Source organism: Nothobranchius furzeri, chromosome 17 (assembly GCF_043380555.1).
Source record: "Nothobranchius furzeri strain GRZ-AD chromosome 17, NfurGRZ-RIMD1, whole genome shotgun sequence".
Lineage (NCBI taxonomy): Eukaryota > Metazoa > Chordata > Actinopteri > Cyprinodontiformes > Nothobranchiidae > Nothobranchius > Nothobranchius furzeri.
This window is the reverse complement of record NC_091757.1, coordinates 34,256,585-34,274,814: the sequence shown is the minus strand read 5'-3', so window position 1 is coordinate 34,274,814 and position 18,230 is coordinate 34,256,585. Positions and strand designations below refer to the sequence as shown.

The window sequence follows — 18,230 nt, the reverse complement described above, 5'->3', positions numbered from 1 at the left end:
CTTTTCAAATGCATGACAAAATAGTTGTGGCACAACAATAAAACCTGGACGGGACAGTTTTGGAAGCTGACAGCAGGATTTATTTACAACCCACTTTAGTCGTTTTAATCAACAACTGTGACAGAATAAGGACTTTTATAACATTTACTCCACAGGCTCATGAAGCTATATGTGTGCTTCCTTATGTCACAGTGATAAAGCACAACAGTAGTGAACAGACCAGCGTTTATGCCGGTTTGCATTTTCAATGCAGTGAACAAACATCTGATCCAAAACAGATTTATGGAAATTAAAGGTTTAAACAAAATGAAGGATTAAAGCGCAGCGATCTAAGCTAATTACGCTCATACAATGTCATGCACCAAATTACTTCTTCATATATCACTAATGTAAAAGTCCGTTTACATGCATGTTTGGGTACAAGGCTTTAGTAGAATACAAACATAAGGAACAAACCCCGGAAAAAACGTTGCTCCTTGCCCTCAGTTTGGTTTAGCAGAAACAGTAGAACACACACTAGTACTAAACATCATCTCATCCACATGTTAAATAAAAGTGCATAAAAATAGTTCAGATAATCTTTTATTTCCATCTGGTTCCCTTTGACCATCAGAGAAAAAACAGCAGACATTAGTCACATGGCTTGGCCGTTTTGCAGTTGTGTTTGGCACGTTTTATCTTCAATGATCAAATGACACCTTGTTGTTCATTTGGCACTGAGATCCACAACCAGGTGCTGGTAGGCCAGAGTATTGCCTTTGAAACTGGCAGCAAGCAGAACGTCCTTATTGTCCACAGACACCAAGTTGAACCCCCTGGGGGCTCTCATGTTCAGCTCCTGGAAGGGCTGAAAGCGCTGGGTGAGGTCATCCCACAGGTAGACTCTAGAGAAGGAGAAGTCACTTCCCAGAATGAGGTACTGACGTTGGCCCACTGTGAAGGGATACACGGCCATTGACCCTCGAGAGGGCAGAGTCTGGACCTCCACGAATCGCTGCCCTTCCCAGCGGAGGATCTTGGAGTCTCCAATGAAGCGAGTGAGGCAGAGGTAGAGAACCCGCCTCACCCAAAAGTGCTTCACCATCTGGACATCAGCTAGCTCTGTGATCTGGGACTGGAAAGCAAACTGCTTCTGGTTCCGGTTCCACTGGTACACCACCGGTGGCTGGGAGGCACTGGAGAGGATGAGATGAGGCTTTCCACTGACATCCAGGAACTCCACGTGGGTGTCTCGATGCCAGGGGTGGAGGGACTGGTGGGAGTAGAAACCGTTGCTGTTCCAGCGATAGATGCTGGTAGAGCCAGCCTTGGAACTGTCTGCTACAATGAAATACCACTCTCCATCCAGCTGAAAGGTCTCCACGAAGTTTGGTTTCCTCACCCGGCTGGTGTCAATGTCTTGGATCTTTATGAAGCGCTGTGGCCCCTCCTCCCACCTGAGGTCACAAAACAAATCAGTGTTTTCTGCAAGCCTTTCATTACAACAGTAGTAGTTTCACTTTTCATTTGGTATTTCTTTAATGTATGATGTTTTTGCCAGTTAGCTCAGTGAGAACTGGAAAAACAGATGTGGGCCGAAGCTTACACACAGAGATGTCTCCATAAGAGTGTTTTTGTTTAAATAATTCTGTGAAACAAATAAACCTACTATGGTTTGCTGCATTGACCAAACAAAAAACCCAAGTAAAGAGAAACTGTGGTTTTCAAATGGCTTTCTTTATTAAAGGAAACATCTAACCAACCAACCGGGATTATTTTGGGAAAAGCATTTGTGCTCTCTACCTAAAAACTGGTTGGTAGTTTTACTTCAGATGGAACGAGACACACAGCTTCCAGAATTTTCTACCTTTGTCTCGCTGAAAACTTTCTAAATGTTCTTTGAGAATTTTGAGGTTTGGTTTTCCTCAGAACGTTCTCATGATGCCATTTTAAATCTGCAAATCAAGTCTCTTTCCTATAGTTGAGTCATGACCTCTGACCTTAACAGCCTGCAGGGCTTCAGATGCTGTTCTGGGATCTTTTGTTAGTGACTTTCTTCAGAACGGGGCATGATGGGTTCCACAGAGGAATAAAGTTTTTTTTTACCTTGTTGCTGAAAGTTTCGGCTGACTCTGCCTTGTTCAGAGCGTCGCAGAGAAGGTAAAATCAAACAATGGAACTGGATAATCAGCACAGAATTAATTTTAAAAACACACCTTTCAGAAAAATGGAAACTTGGAGATGTGCTGTTAATAACGTGCATGTGTGTGTGTGTGTGTGTGTGTGTGTGTGTGCGTGCGGCGCGCACGCTTGCGTGCGTTCATGTGTGTTTGCGTGCATGTGTTTTATGGCAGTTCGCTAACAACGTAGGCATATCTGTGTTTATGGAAGCAGGTGTCTTTTGGGCTGCCTTGCACCTTTCATTGGAGGCTTACAGCTGTGCTTTGTCATAGAGCAGTTAAGTCAAAAATGGCACCTGTGATTCTTTTATGTCACAAATTTTTTTCGCCTGCAGTCAGTTTGATTAGTTAGGTCACCAAGCAGAATTGGACTCGATACTGAGTGATTTTAAGGACGTTTTTACTCACAACGCTAGCTGGATCCATTCACTTGCTGTGTTTATGCTAAGCTAAAGCTAAAGGAGTACAACTGGGTCAGGAGAATGACTGGGCCGGATAAAAATGTGTTTTTTTCCCCCACTTATCTACTGCTGGGAAATATGTCAGCTGACACAATGTGAACTTTGGGTGGAATATCCAATAACCAAAGATGGTGATGGGTTATTTTTTGAGATCTTTTAGCATACTTTATGTCAGACGGGTTCTACTGAAGTGATTTCTTATCAAACATTTAATGAGTGGTTTCTACAGCTGTGGTAGAAATCTTTTGTTTTTAGTCTCTAAATGGTTAGATAAGTGTTTGATTTTTTTTACCTTTCAGTCTAAACAATAGTTCAAACTCTTAAGAATTAAACAAAAAAAAAACATAATTTAAAGAGGACATATTATGCAAAACCTACCTTTTGCATCCTTTTGAGCAAGCGAGTGGGTCTCTACTGACTCTAGAAACACCCCAGATTTGAAAAGAATCATTCTATCCATGTTCTATAGGTGTTTGGTATTAGCAATTATGTGCCTAAAACAAACTGTTTCAAAAATTCCCTTTTTGTGATGTCACAAATAGGGAAAGTAGAATATAACCACCTCTCGTGTGTAAGAGGCGGCTGCTGCTGGAGGAGCAGTGTCTCTACTCTGAGCTTCTCTCAGCTTCTAGAGCTTCTCAGCTTATAGCAGCCTGAGTGAGGCATCATCAACAGCTAGTTTGTCTAAAGTGACAGAGTCCTGAAACGACTCATTTTGGAAGGTACTGAAACTGTCTAGAACAAAACTGTTGAGATGTCTATTTTTGAGAGGGATTTAGTGCAACAAACTTCATGATGGAACTGACCATAGAACTATTGTAAATTATGGAAAAAAAATCATAATCTGTCCCCTTCAAGTGTTCCTTTAAAGTGACAGTGTGTATTTTCCCTGGCGATAGGGTCAGTACATACCTAAATCATTGCAAGCAAGCAGTATTTTTGTGTTCAAGTAAGACCTTACCAACAGATGGCCATTATGGTCAAAAATCCCTGGGAGTGCAACCTCCAGCAAAACAACAAGAACATCAGATTCCCTGTCATCACTAGCAATGAGTGAAGAGGTAAGCATGTAAAAGAACAACTTTATTAATGCTGAAAGTTTTATAAATATCAAATACAAATCAGTAAATTCTGTCCTCGCGGGCTTCCGTAGAAGGAAACACGGCATCCAATATGGCCCAGAGACTTGGACCCGCTCCTATGCATTTTAGACCTGATTTTACGGTTTTCTGTTATGAAAACACCAATATTTTTCAACAACTGGGCATCTTTTAATTAATTTACAACAACTTTCAATGGATGTTTCTAGAGATTAATCGTAAAATCTACACATTATCACTTTAAGGTCATTTGTGAAGTGAAGAGTGATTAGAAGCCTTACTTGTAAATGTGAGATCCACCAAAGAGTTGAGCAACAACCATGTAGAGTGTGTTGTTTATCACCACTGGTTTACAGTAAACAGCAGAACGAGCTTAGGGAGGAACACACAGAAGCCGGATTACATCAGGTTTAAGTTCACTTCAGGTTCGTTATGAAGTCTACAGCTTACATGTGATGTTGTGAAACCTCCTGAAGGCCAGCTCTACGTGATCCCATATGTAGAGGGTGCAGAAACCTGAGTCAGGCTGAGCAAAAACCACAAACTGATCTCCGCTGAAGTCATACGACTCCACTGACACAGAGTGGAAAGGGAAGGTCTCATAAACAGCAAAATCTGTTGAAAGGACGGCACAGCAGCGGTTACAAACATCACCTTTTTGGACACGGAAAGAGAAAGGCGAGTTTAGACCTGCACTGATGCAGTTGAAGTCCCGTGGTGTGAGGTCATGAATTCTGCGTCCCTGAAATTCAAAAGGGCTAGCACAGTAGATGGCAGGAACCGACGTGTTGGTCTTCTCCATCCAGTCTACCAACCATTTGATCTTACAGTCGCAGCGGAACAAGTTCCCACGCAGGTCTCTAAGTGACACAAAATTTCAAACCTAAATGTCAAAACATTTTAAATTTGGTTTTCTAAAAGCATCAACACGTCACCCACTCCAGCTAGACACTAAACCTGCAAGAAAACCCAACAAGCCTCTAATCTGAGCAGCAGACTGGCTAAACATCTCACACATACAGATCAGTGAGGATGTCCAGATGTTTGAAGAGATCTCTGGGCAGCTGCTGCAGGTTGTTGTTTGAGAGCGATCTGCAGAGAGTTAGATGTTGTGGTCTTATTTGCTGCACTAAACGTTTCATCAGATTGTCTTGCTAGTAGTTTTTGTAACAGATTGTTTTTCCATGAGCAAAATACTCACAGATGAGTCAGGGATTTGAGCCCTCTGAACGTATACTTTGACAAAGCCTGGATGTCATTATTCTCAACGAACCTGAGGAGAGAATAAATCACTTATATAACATCCTGTGAAATCCAACCAGCAGACATCACATTAGAAAGACAAGAAAAAGAGATGAATCCATCTGTTTTCCTCGTTATTCATGAGGCTCAGCTCATGCACTAAAGAGAGCACAGCTATATGTATGTGTGTGTCAGCATAATTTGATCTTGTTCCATCTCTGTTGTGACTGCATGCAGCATGTGCAGACTCTCAGGGGTGGCTGGGTATGACAACATGATGACTTTATCAGCATTCTCAGCAGGCAATGAGGCAGAGGCCTGCTAGATGAGCCCTGCAGCCAGCAGGCTGCATGCTCACAGCAGGCTCCCAGCCATCAGCTAACTACTTTCTAAAGCACATCAGTTCACTGGATGGCATATTCAGCTTTTTCACTCTGCAGAGGCAAAGAGCCTGCTGTCACAGGAAGATTTACGTCCTATTTAACTCTTGGCACTCTTTTCTGTGCTGCAGAGTCTTCATCTCAGATGTTAGACTGTAGGTTATGTTTAATAACTCCACAGAGTCACTGAAAGCACATGCACAATTTAGCCTCAATATTTGCACATTTAACTGCATTTGAGACACTTTTGTGGTTACTAGGGTGATTAGGCTTTTCATCATTTGCAGATGTGTGTTTTATGACAGATTTATTTTTTAGAGTTTCTTTAAAATGCATCTGCAGAGTGCAGACACAATATTTATTTATTTATTTTAAATTTTATTTTATTTTTTTCCTGTCTATTAAAGTAATAATATTCTTCATTACTCACAAATACTGCAGATGAGACAGACCAGCAAAGGCATCATCAGCCACCATGGTGAACGTGTTGGAGTTTAAAAGCCTGTTGAAAACATAAAAGATCATATATGCATAAGAGAGACCAGTATTTAACCCCCAAAAGTGAATGATCACTGTATGTAATGGTAATGTTTTTGAGCAACACAATAAAGACATTTAGACACGCACAAACATGGACACACACTCATGACTGCACCAGACGAGACAAAAGGGGTCTTTGTGTGTGTGAGTAGAGCTGACACTGATACAGAGACACTTCAGCCTTGCTGCTGCTAGGTCACCACTGCGTTCAATAACCATTCATTTGGAGTAGAGTAGCTCAAGTTCTTAAACCATCACTGCTAACAACTGCTGTGTACACTAAAAGAAGCACTGACGGTGTTTGGCTGTAGGTCCGAACCAGAACACTTACAGGAACTGTAGCAGGTGGAGGTGTGAGAAAGCTCCCTCAGGGATTGTTGTGAACGCTGCGTTCACCATCGTCCTGTTGATACAGAGAACACCAATCAGCACAGAGGTTTCCAATATGGCGTCCTTATTGATCAGAACTGAATCTTTATTTCATCCTTTTCTCCAACATGTCTATCGTCGTCATGGGGAAAGCATCTTCCTTAGCTTCTCTGTTTGGAGTGCTAATTCATTCCACAGGTGATGAAGATCCATGAAAGACCAGTTTTGTTCCACATGTTGAGAGAATATTTTTATAATCATCAAGATTAAACCTCTGAGAGGAGACGCTGGCCTGCAGTGAGAAAGGGAATCTATTGTTAGTATCTCTCTCTCTGGGACACGATGAAAGGGACATCATCATCATCGCCGTTGTCAAGCTTTATCACATGACAAGACTTTGCATCTGGACACCGTGATCGTGAATAATTGTACTTTATGTTAAAAGACAAGCAGAGGTTTCATGGTTACATAAGAGTGGGTGACATCAGGGATGTAGCTGTACCAGCTCGCATGCTGCCAGGACCTCACACTGGAGGAGAAAAGGTAGATGCTTTAGTCTGAGTGAATTCTGGACTCACAGAGAGATGATTCCAGGAGGGAAGCTCTTAGGAATCGCCTTGGTATCCACGCAGAAGGCGCTGTCTTTGGTGCAGGAGCAGGTTGCAGGGCAGCGGGGTACCTTTGGGGATCTCCTGGCGTGTGATCCACTCGGCAGGCAGAGACACAGACACAGAACCCACAAACACAGCAGCCTCATCCATTTTGGCCTGAACTCCAGCATCCTTTGTGCAGGAGGAAAGGGAGGCTGTGTGAGGGAGCTTCTTGAAGTTTCTTGTCGGTAGAGAGAGGATTGTTGACAAAGCGGTGGCTAGCCTGCCTGTACGAGCCAAGCAGTTGTGCTAAAGCAGAGCGCAGAGCTGAGACGGGCAGCATGGAGGAGAGAGCAAGGAAGGGAGGGAGGTGGGAGAGTGAGGGTACTTATGTGTGTCCTCAGTGGGTGTGTGTGGGCTTTGCATCTTATTCAATATCTCTGCAGGATCCTGCAGAAATGATGAAGTAAACTGCCTTATCCAAGACCTTTAGGCGTCAATGCTGACCATCAAATGTTCAGTGTTTCTCTCTCACACACACACACACACACACACACACACACACACACACACACACACACACACACACACACACACACACACACACACACACACACACACACACACACACACACACACACACACACACAACGGTATGCCAATTGCTTTCATGTTACAATTTTTTTACATGCAATTTAGAAGATTGGGTTCATGTTTTCTAAATTTGATCACAGTTGTCCAAACACCACACCCAGTTTGCATAAATCATAGATTTCTTTTGCAATTTGACACAAGTCAGTCAAAAACATTTACACACATTTGTGAAAATGCTATTAGTTTTCATTCAACCAACACAGTTCTCAATGGTCAGACACCATTGCAGCCAGTCCCACACCGCCATGACAAATAAAATACACATTTGGCCTCTCCTTGGCCTGAATGATCGGACCGCAGGTTGTATACCTTCTACCGCCAAGCTGAAAAAAAAAACTCTATTGGTTCAAGAAACAAGACGTCAAATTCAGGGTGCTCATGAAACCAGCTGTGGACCACAGCAGCCCGATGGAACGAGACATTATCCCAAACAACAATGTACCGCATCTGGTCCACCTAGTGTAATGCTGTGACATTCACGTGCAATATGTCAAGAAATCCAAGTAACAGATTTACATTATAGTGTCCCAGTTTTGCATGGTGGTGGAGAACCCCGTTTTGGGTAATAGCAGCGCAAAGGGTGATGTTACCCCCTCGCTGCCCTGCCACATTGTGATTGCCCTGTGTCCAACTACATTTCTCCATCTTCTTGATTTTGCAAGTTTAAGTCCAGCCTCATCCACATATATAAATTCATGTTGAATTTCTGCAGGATCCATTTGCAAGACTCTCAGAAACACACGCAATAGTGTGCTATTCAGTATCTATTGCACAGTATTTGTTTGTACACACCATTGTGAGCAGTGCAAAATACCACACCACAGTAAGATGAACAATGCATACCTCCATATGCTCATTCCACAGATGTTTCACTCTCTGAACTTCTGTCAGATGGTACCCGATACAGTAGCTTCATGTTTATTTGATTTTTCTTGAGGATTCAACCCAATACAGAGAGACTCAGTGAATGTTATTGAAAATATGGTCATCGTTGATGATATTGCCTTGGATTTCTCGCAGCTTGACAATTATTGGTCAAGACCATGTTCACAATGTGGGCTTCTTATGCACGAGTGAACACAGGGCCCCTTCCACCTTGGTGTCTTTGACCCTCGGTCCTATGTAAAAAATATATTACTGTAAAATAAATACACATGCAGCCTAAAGTCTAATGTCACAGTAAACAATATTGATGATAGGTACAGCAAGCTTCAGTTTCAATGCACTATGTGGGTAGCTTACCTGGACTCTCGACGAAATGTCCGGATCATAGACGCAGCTGAGATCTGGTAGAGCTCTCTGTCCAGCTTTCATCAGTGTCAGCCCATTGTTGATTACATGGTCAATAAGTGTTGCATTTTTTTGGTTCAGAAGTTGATGGGCATGACTAAGTCTTGATATATAAGTCACACCCATCTACTTCCGGTAGATGGGTCCCTGGAAGAACCATCGACATTAATATTAGGGAAGAATGAAAAAATCGCCTTGTTCGAGATGAGCTGCACCCTGCAGCTCGCCTGGAAAACTGGCGGACACAAATCTAACAGGCATGCACTGCACGCCAATTACAGGTGACCTAATCTGCGCAGAACTGCCTCATCTCGAACACGGCCCATTTGAGTCAATGGGCTAAAAATATTTATTATTTTCTAATCTGCTTTGATTGGATCGCACATATATTGTACTGCATTTAAAAGTAATGATGGGTGTTTCAACCACGCCAGTCACTTACTTTGAGGTTTATCAGCTTGTAAAAGTTCGTAATTAGCCTGACTACACAGCATAATTCGGCACGTCGCATATGTGACGTGACCACAATCTCTTCTCCCCTAACGTAGCTGATACTTACCAAATGGCCAGAGTTATGGTGGTTCCTTCCTTCTGTGGGAAGTTTGCAGAACTTACAGCCCTTTTCCCTCAGTTTTCTCCATGCTTGGCTTGATGACGTCACTTTTGTGAAACGCATTTTTAGTCCTAGACTTATTTTTACACAAAACCACAAATAGTGTGTCCCCATGTTTGAAAATAAGCGCGTTCTTGGTTTTCAAATATGTCTTTAATATTTACGGACATCATTTGTGAAATCCATGGCACAAAACAAGCAGAATTAGAAAATAACGTTTTAAGCCCCACTGACTTGCATTAATTTTTTCATTTTATCCGGGAATTCATCTACCGGAAGTAGATCCTAAGAGCCTAAGTCACGCCCATCTACTTTCAAATCATGGGTCTCCAGAAGAACGAAAAATTGCAACCCAATGGGGCTTAAAACTCTATATTGTAATTCTGCTTGTTTTGTGCCATGGATTTCACGTAGGATGTTTTGATACCTAAAATAACGTTTTCACCACTTCAAAAATAAGCGAGTTCTTGGTATCAAAATGCGTTTTTAAAATTCACGGACATCATATGTGAAATCCATTGCACAAAACAAGTGGAATTAGAACATAATGTTTTAAGCCCCATTGACTTGCATTAATTTTAACAACGCCCGCGTCACTGCAGATGCAGCACCAGTCTGCCTGTCGATCTCGTGCTCCAGCTCTCAGTTCAGTTCAATTCAAAAATACTTTATTAATCCCAGAGGGAAACTGATTGCTGTAGTAGCTCAGAATAATAATAATAATCAAGTCATCAAAGAGTTATTGTATATTACAATGGCTGTTGGCAGGAAGGATCTCCAGTAGCGGTCAGTGTTGCAGCGAAACTGAAGAAGCCTCTGACTGAAGACACTCTTCCGTTGTCGGACAGTCTTGTGAAGAGAATGCTCAGGGTTGTCCATCATTTTCTTGATTCTCTGGAGAATCCTTCTTTGCATTATCTCCTCCAGCGGTTCCACAGTCGTCCCCAGAACAGAACCAGCCTTTTTTATTAGACTTGTAGAAGATGTGCAGCATCTTGCTACAGACATTGAAGGACCTAAGCGTCCTCAAGAAGTGCAGTCTGCTGTGTCCCTTCTTGTAAATGGCTTCGCTGTTCTTTCTCCAGTCCAGTCTGTTGTCCAGGTGAACTCCAAGGTATTTGTTTTCCTCAACCTCCTCCACTTCTTCTCCACTTCCCTCACTCATGAACAAGACCCAGAGATACTTAAACTCCTCCACTTGAGGCAGGACCTCTTTCCTGACCCGGAGAAGGTATTCTAACCTTTTCTGAATCAAGACCATGGTCTCGGATTTAGAGGAGCTGATTCTCATCCCAGCGGCTTCACACTTGCCTGTGAACTGCTCCAGTGAGAGTTGGAGATCACGTTCTGATGAAGCCAAAAGTACCACATCATCTGCATAAAGCAGACCCGATCCTTAGGCCACTAAAACGGACGCCCTCAACATTTTGGCTGCACCTAGAAATCCTGTCCATAAAAGTTATGAACAGAATCGGTGACAAAGGGCAGCCTTGGCAGAGCTCAACTTACTGCTGCCAATGTGGACCAAGCCCTGACACCGGTCATACAGGACCTCACAGCCCGTATCTGGTACCCCATACTCCTGAAGTAGCCACCACAGGGTCTCCCGAGGGGCGCAGTCGAACGGCTTCTCCAAATGCACATGTGGATTGGTTGGGCGAATTCCCACACACCCTCCAGGATCTCCCTAAGGGTACAGAGCTGGTTGAGTGTTCCACGGCCAGGATGAAAACCACATTTTTCCTTCTGAATCCGAGGTTCGACCTCACAATGCGTTTGAGCCTGCCAGGTCTGACTGGCATCCTCCCCCACCATCAAAGCCAACTCACCACCAGGCAGTGGTCACTTGACAGCTCCACCCCTCTCTTCACCCGAGTGACATGCAGCCGCAGACCAGATGAGATGGTAATAAAGTCGGTCATTGAGCTACGGCCTAAGGTATCTTGGTGCCAAGAGCACATATAAACACCTTTATGCTTGAACATGGTGTTCATTATAGACAATCCATGATGAGCACAGAAATCCTGTTCCTCCCCACCACTCCTCTCCAGGACTCACTGGCAATGCCCAGGTGGGCGTTAAATTCCCCCAGCAAAACGAGGGAGTCACCAGAAGGAGCTCTCTCCAGCACCTCCTCCAAAGACTCCAAAAAGGGAGGGTGGTCTGAACTGCAGACTACGGCCATAACATTACACTTTCTTGTTTAGAAGAATTGTTTGTCTGAACACTAGGGGTCAGTACATGCTCTCATACAAACAGAGTTGGATAGAAACACTGCCCTCAGTCAGGCTATAGCCTCTGATAAGAACAAATCTATATGTCTTTCCTCCTTTTTCCACAAGAAAGCTTAACAAATTTAAACAATCACTTTTTTCAGAGTTATGTCTTCAACTTTTCTTTTTTTCATACTTGCTGCATGTTTTTACAACTATTTTAAAATGTCTGAGGGTGCCTTTTGATTTTCTATTTAAATGAAATATTCAGACTCTCAGATGCATGCTGATGTGTCTCAAGCATCGACTTATACTGCTGCAGCTGATTGGTGAGAACCAGTTTGCATCATGCATACCAGACTGCACCACCAGAGGATGCTGTTGGTCCTAAAATAAAGTCATGATGGTCATGATGGAGGCTGACTTGAGTGGAAGACCTGTGGTGCCAGGCATTACCAGCCGCCCTGCACAAGGACTCTGTTGTCTCAAGCAGAGAAAGTGTCAGCATGAGATCTGGAACATCTGATCCAGAGCACGTGGATATTTGATCTTATTTACAACCTTTCTAACAAAAGATGTACAGAAAGGTATGAAATTCAGTTAGAAACTATTCAGACGTTTCCATTTGCTTTTCTTTCTCCTTAAGCTGCCTTTTGACAGACGTGAGTGTGACTTGATCATAACAGCTTCCTGGTCGGAAGCTATTTTAAGCTCTAATTTCTTTTGTTTCCTGTGCATTGTGTTTTTACACACCTCTGCTTTTTTATTGTACTAACTGTATTTGTGCATGTATGCGAGTTACGAGAAGCAGTTCATGCCTGAGATTACGTCTTACAAAACTCCACCCAACCTAACCTCTGGTGGGAACCAGTATAATTGCATGGCACACACACACACACACACACACACACACACACACACACACAGACACACACACACACACACACACACACACACACACACACACACACACACACACACACACACACACACACACAGACAGCAGCTGGAAGCCCTAACTAACGTGTCCTGTGTGGAGCAGAAGAAATCTGAAATGCAGCAGATTAGTCCTCTACGTTCTCTCTGTGCAAACATGCTTCTTAAATCACAGGCCTCCGTTTTAAACACTGTTGGGTAAAGATTGTTTATGACATTACCACATAAATGAGTTTATTGTCTGAAACTATTGCTTTGAATAACGAGAGCTGAAATTGAACAAAACCTCTGCAAGAAGTAGGAATTCACCCCCAGCGGTCCATTTGTTGGGGCTGGCACTAAAAGAGTTTTCTGATTTTTCAAAGTGTGTTTTGGAGTAAACATGATAAATAATTGTCATCTTACCCGCTGATGGCTGTCTGAACAGCCTCTGTTTGGAGAAATGGTGTTGGTGTCCTTCAGGACTGATGTGCTAACAGCTAGTTCAGGGGTCTGCACTTGTTAGGGCCAGAAAGATACAGTTTTGGTGTCCAACAAAACAAGTTTATTAAGAGGTATAACATTAGTAATTTATATTCTAATGTGACTTTCTTTAAATGTTTTGTGTTAGTCAAAAATGAATAACTTAAAGGTGTTATGGCCAACGCTGTTTATGTTTTTATATTTTACCTCTCCTCCTTTGTTTTACTCTTATGGCTGAGGGGAGTTCATTTGCAGCACCTGACATCAGCACAAGACACACCGTGCCGGCAAATCAGCGTCATTTTCCCACAACGGCGTGTCTTATAAATGCGCCGTGCCAGCATGGCGATGCATTTTGTGGCATTCGTTCTGCCTTGCTTGGTTTTAATGTTGTGGTAATTGTCTGTCTTATAAACGGCGCCTTGGCGCAACAGCGGGAGGTGTCATGATCACATGGGGAGTTACTGACAAGCTTCAGCCGGCAACTATATTGAACACGAAAGCAGACACGGGCTGTTATTTTCACTTTTGTAAACAGAATGAGCTGAAATGATAAACTGAAGCGATGCAGAGCTCCAGAAGCTTCTCTCCGTTAGAGCTAAAAAACTTAATGAGCACGGCTTCGATCGCAATAAAAAGCAAGTTATGTCCAAGATTAACTTAAGTCTGTGACGGCGCAGAGACCGCCCCATACCCCTTTTATACCGCCATGGCATAATGATTTGTAAAATGGACAAAATTGCTCCACATTACCACCACTATCTGACCTCTCATAAATGACCTAAGGCTCCCTGATGCTGCCGCGGCATTGCGGCAAATTGATGGTAATGTTTGGTAAAAACAGCTTGTGAGACTCCAGGGCAGCAGCCCGGAAAGGCTGAAGTTCCAAATTGGGTATCCTGCTCACAAGACGGGGAGAGGGCTGAGAGTGTTTTCATTCACTCTGAAAAGGGTCATTTTAGCACCAACTGGATCAAGAAAATGATTTTTTTAAATGAAAATCTTGCTTAGTAACAAAGTGCTCATGGGCCTTTTAAAACAATGTATTTTTGTTTTAAATAAGCAAATAAACATACCAAAACTCCTCTTTCCTCTTGTCAGATGAAAGGCAAACATCACTGAGGTTCACAAGGAGCATCTTCAGAATGGCTACAGAGCTGCAGGGGACCCTAGACTAGCCGTTAGCTCATCAGAACACTCTATTTCTCTCAACGGAGGCCCATCATGAAGCTGTAGAAATTAGTCGAGATAGTAATTGTTCAGGAAAAAATATCCTTTTAAGTATCTTTAACAAGTAATTATCACAAGATCTCACTTGAATGATATGTCAATTTACACTTGAGGTTTGGTGTAGAAATGATTGGATCAGCTACTAATTACCCATTACTTGAGTACTTTTACTGTGCAGGTTTAGTTTCATTTGTTAGCTGGTGATTAGATTTAATTGATGTGTTTGTGACGTGCAGCAGATCAGGAGATGTTTTGTGTCTGAATGTAAAGAGCAAACACAACAAAGTTCAAACTGTGTTTTTAACTTTCCCACCTGAAGGCAAATCTAGATACAATGAAAACAGCCAAAGACCTGTTTAGTTAAACAAAGCCGGTTCTTTGCATCAGCACGGAGGACACACTTTGATTATTCACTTGTTTTTGTACAAACTGCAGCCTGAACACATTTCCGACTTGGTTACAAAAAAAAGTAAACTTTTTAGTTTCAAGGCCACATCCTGTCCTAGATCAAGACTCTAACGTCTTTCTTGTTAGTCTTGTTTTCATTTTTGATAGTTTGGCCTTCTGGCTGCGCAGAATGGAGGAAAACAAAATAGATAAAAAAGGAAAATTCTTCCTCCTTTGTTGTTTTCAAGGAAATCCCCAGATGTTCAAGGCAACGACTCTAGGACTTAAGTTGGACGTGTGCATGCACGTTATGGTGCTCCTATAGTGTTGATGCAGTGCAGCTGGAGACATGAATGCATTATGTCTGCAGTTCTTCACACAAAGTGATTAACAGAGGTGACCAAGGGCACAAATATACAAGTTATTGTGAGGCACTAAATCAAGAGCTGATTTCTCCAGTGTCTGCAGGAGCGAATTTACCAAAACAAGCCAATAAATCAGATGGCCAAGTCTGAACACATGTTGACGTCAGAGCTGGTGAGTCAAGAGCATCTAATGCACTTGCATGTAAGCGTGAATTCAATAACGTAAGTGTTTGTCTCAACACATCTATCATGTCTGATAGTTTATCACTGACCTGCAGTCGCAGAGCTGCAAATGTGCTGCTGAGATTCACAGTCGTGGGTATTGTAGCTTTCACCGGGGCTACAGCAAAGACAGGCTGGAGGAGAGCTCTCAGACTTTCAGCTCAGCTCTGCCAAGCAGGCAGTCATCCCAAACCACTCCAACCCTGTGCCATGATCTGTAAGCGTGGCTCAGTCAGAAGACACTATGCCAGCGAACCTCAGCTCAGGCTCAATTCAATTAAAGAGAGTACAAAGACATATGGCTCCAGGGTAAGTGATATGATTAGAGTCCTCTGCACAACCACACACTGGTAGCTGTTTTGATTCATACCCACCTTCACTTGGGCACTCAGGAAGGCTGCAAATGCAAACAACCAGAACAGAGAAGGGCTCGATCAGCTGGATCCTCAGGGAGCCATAAACAGCTTACTAAGCCGTCCCTGACAATCAGCATGTCACACTGTCACTGTCTCTGCAGGAAAAACAAAACCAAAAACACCATGGCTGGGAGAAACCAGAGGAGGGGTTCTGTGTTGATCAGCAATCTGACATTCTAAGACTCGGGGGATAAGAAAAATCCTCCACACCAACAGTCACGTGGCTTTCTAAGTTTTCATTCTGCACAATACTGAGGAGCAACTGTACTCCAGCTGCCCCCACCCACCCCCACAGTCGAGCAGAGCAGCCATAAAAGACAAGCGATATGCCTCCTGGGACAGGGATGTGTCGAAGGAATGCATGTGCAGGTATCCTGCTGCCTGTGGGGACTGCGGAGAAAGGCCCAGCACACCAGTTGATGCCATGCGATAAAGGCCCTGACAGGCCCAGATTATATGTCTCAGCCTGGAGGAGGTGTCCCTGTCTCATTCCTGTGATGAAGAAAGTCGATCTGGTGGGAAAGAGGCGGGGCCATGGCCGCAGGCGTCAGTTTTTGTGTGAAGGCCAACACACACCTTGTCAGGTAGACGGCACTACCACTAACCCCACCCCCACACTAGCTCCACACCAAACAAACACCCTCCTTCATTTCACCAACCACACCCGCCCTTCCAGACACCATCATTAACAATCAAAACAGAGACGATAAATACCAGAAAAACTTTTCTATCTACTGTGAAAAGATTAGATTAGATTAGAATAATCTAATACTTAAGAATAAGTTTATGTAGTTGTCTGAGAGGTTTATTTGTCATGAGCATGAGTGTCATTAATTTGGAGTTTTTAATAATTAATTTGAACTGTTCTTTAGCAAGTTAAATGGTAAATGGCCTGTATTTGATATAGCGCCTTCTAGAGTTCTTGAACCCCCCCCAAGGCGCTTTACAACACAATCAGTCATTCACCCATTCACACACACATTCACACACTGGTGGGGATGAGCTACGATGTAGCCACAGCTGCCCTGGGGCGCACTGACAGAGGCGAGGCTGCCGAGCACTGGCGCCACCGGTCCCTCCGACCACCACCAGCAGGCAACGTGGGTTAAGTGTCTTGCCCAAGGACACAACGACAGCGACAGACTGAGCGGGGCTCGAACCTGAAACCTTCCGATTACGGGGCGAGCACTTAACTCCTGTGCCACCGTCAAGTTACACCTTGATAACAGATTATTATACATCTATATATGCATACAATAATATATATACTAACAAGCTTCTGGTATAATCCTGGCTGGATATTTAATCAAATGGTAAATGGTTCGTATTTGTATAGCACCTCCATAGGGTTCTACAGTCCCCCAAGGTGCTTCACAACACAATCAGTCATTCACCCATTCACATGCTGGTGGGGAAGGTTAGGGTTAGCCACAGCTGCCCTGGGGCGCACTGACAGAGGCCACTGGTTGGAGCTGGGATCAAACCTGCAACCTTCCCATTACTGGACAATCTGCTCTACCTCCTGGGCTACTGCTCATTCTTCTTGGCACATAAACGTTGAATTGGTTTAAATTTCTTCTTCCGGCTCTTGGAGGATGCAGACGCTTTTTTCCTCCTCTCCTCCATATCTTATCCTTAAGGCCCGTTGTCTGTCTCTGTGTGCTGGGTGCACGGCTGCTTCTGCATTTTTTTCTGGAAACTGGAAACTGAAATCACTAAAATGGATCTCGTCAGTTGGTCACTCAACACGATTGATAAAAAATTTTCAACGATGAGATCGGGAGAAGGGGCTCCCGGATACCCCTCTGGGACAGACCCAGTTGGACACATCATGGACTCCTGGAAACAGTGGAACTTGATTTGTTTATCTCAGCTGTCTGTGGAGGACTCTGAAGACGTGGATATTTGTGGTGTTGGTGTCAGGTTTCCTGCTCATTGGCCTTGGAGGCTTCCTGGCTTACCGGAAAATTAACGAGCTGTCGAGGAATATTGGCCTGCTCCTGGAGCTCAGCGATGGTTTGCACCATGCTGTGAATTCACAGACTCACATAATTGTCGAGATGAATCGTAAGCTTGGAACTTTGGCCAAGATTCATTCATTGGCACAAAAGATGGATGCCATCAAGGATAGAGTGGACAAAAGATTAGGATAGATTAGACACTGGACACCCCCAGATAGATTGGGCCGCATGGTGGCGCAGTTGTTAGCACTGTTGCCTTGCAGCACGAAGGTCGCAGGTTTGAAACTCGGCTGCGGCCTTTCTGAGTGGAGTTGCATGTTCTCCCCATGCATGCGTGGGTTTCCTCCGGGTACTCCGGTTTCCCCCACAGATCACAACATGCCCTATAGGTTATAAATTGTAAGTCGCTTTGGATAAAAGTGTCTGCCAAATAAATAAACAGAAACAAACAGATTACCGGGTAATGTCCATTATTGGGATTTTGAGAGGCTGAGGACCAAGGAACTTTAAGACAGAGAGGAAATTATCTCTGTCTGACCCCAAAACAAAATTCGAATCGGAATCTGGCACCCTTGAGCCTGCAAGGCTACAACAAAAACTCCCCCCTCAGAAGATATGTGGAATGTGCCGTCGCTATGGC

The 18,230-nt window shown here is 43.6% G+C and overlaps 1 protein-coding gene across 1 annotated transcript; it reads right to left on the bottom strand.

Moving 5' to 3' along the window:
* Nucleotides 1-565: 565 nt before the first annotated feature.
* lgi3 (leucine-rich repeat LGI family, member 3) lies at nt 566-7,165 on the bottom strand. Its single transcript, XM_015972088.3, has 9 exons — nt 6,830-7,165; nt 6,214-6,285; nt 5,773-5,844; nt 4,922-4,993; nt 4,741-4,812; nt 4,411-4,580; nt 4,171-4,335; nt 4,002-4,092; nt 566-1,436 (listed from the first exon to the last, which is right to left on the bottom strand). Exons 1-9 carry the CDS (start codon nt 7,030-7,032, stop codon nt 707-709), a joined length of 1,647 nt encoding a protein of 548 aa, XP_015827574.3. The 5' UTR covers nt 7,033-7,165; the 3' UTR covers nt 566-706.
* Between the last annotated feature and the right edge of the window lie 11,065 nt (nt 7,166-18,230).

What these genes read in the sequence shown, in the direction of transcription:
- lgi3 (XM_015972088.3), bottom strand. Translation starts at nt 7,032, where the DNA reads ATGCTGGAGTTCAGGCCAAAATGGATGAGGCTGCTGTGTTTGTGGGTT. An exon ending in CTGTCTCATCTGCAGTATTT is followed by an intron (nt 4,994 to 5,772) that starts GTGAGTAATGAA and finishes TTCTCTCCTCAG; the next exon opens with GTTCGTTGAGAATAATGACA. An exon ending in GGTGGATCTCACATTTACAA is followed by an intron (nt 1,437 to 4,001) that starts GTAAGGCTTCTA and finishes TTGTGACCTCAG; the next exon opens with GTGGGAGGAGGGGCCACAGC.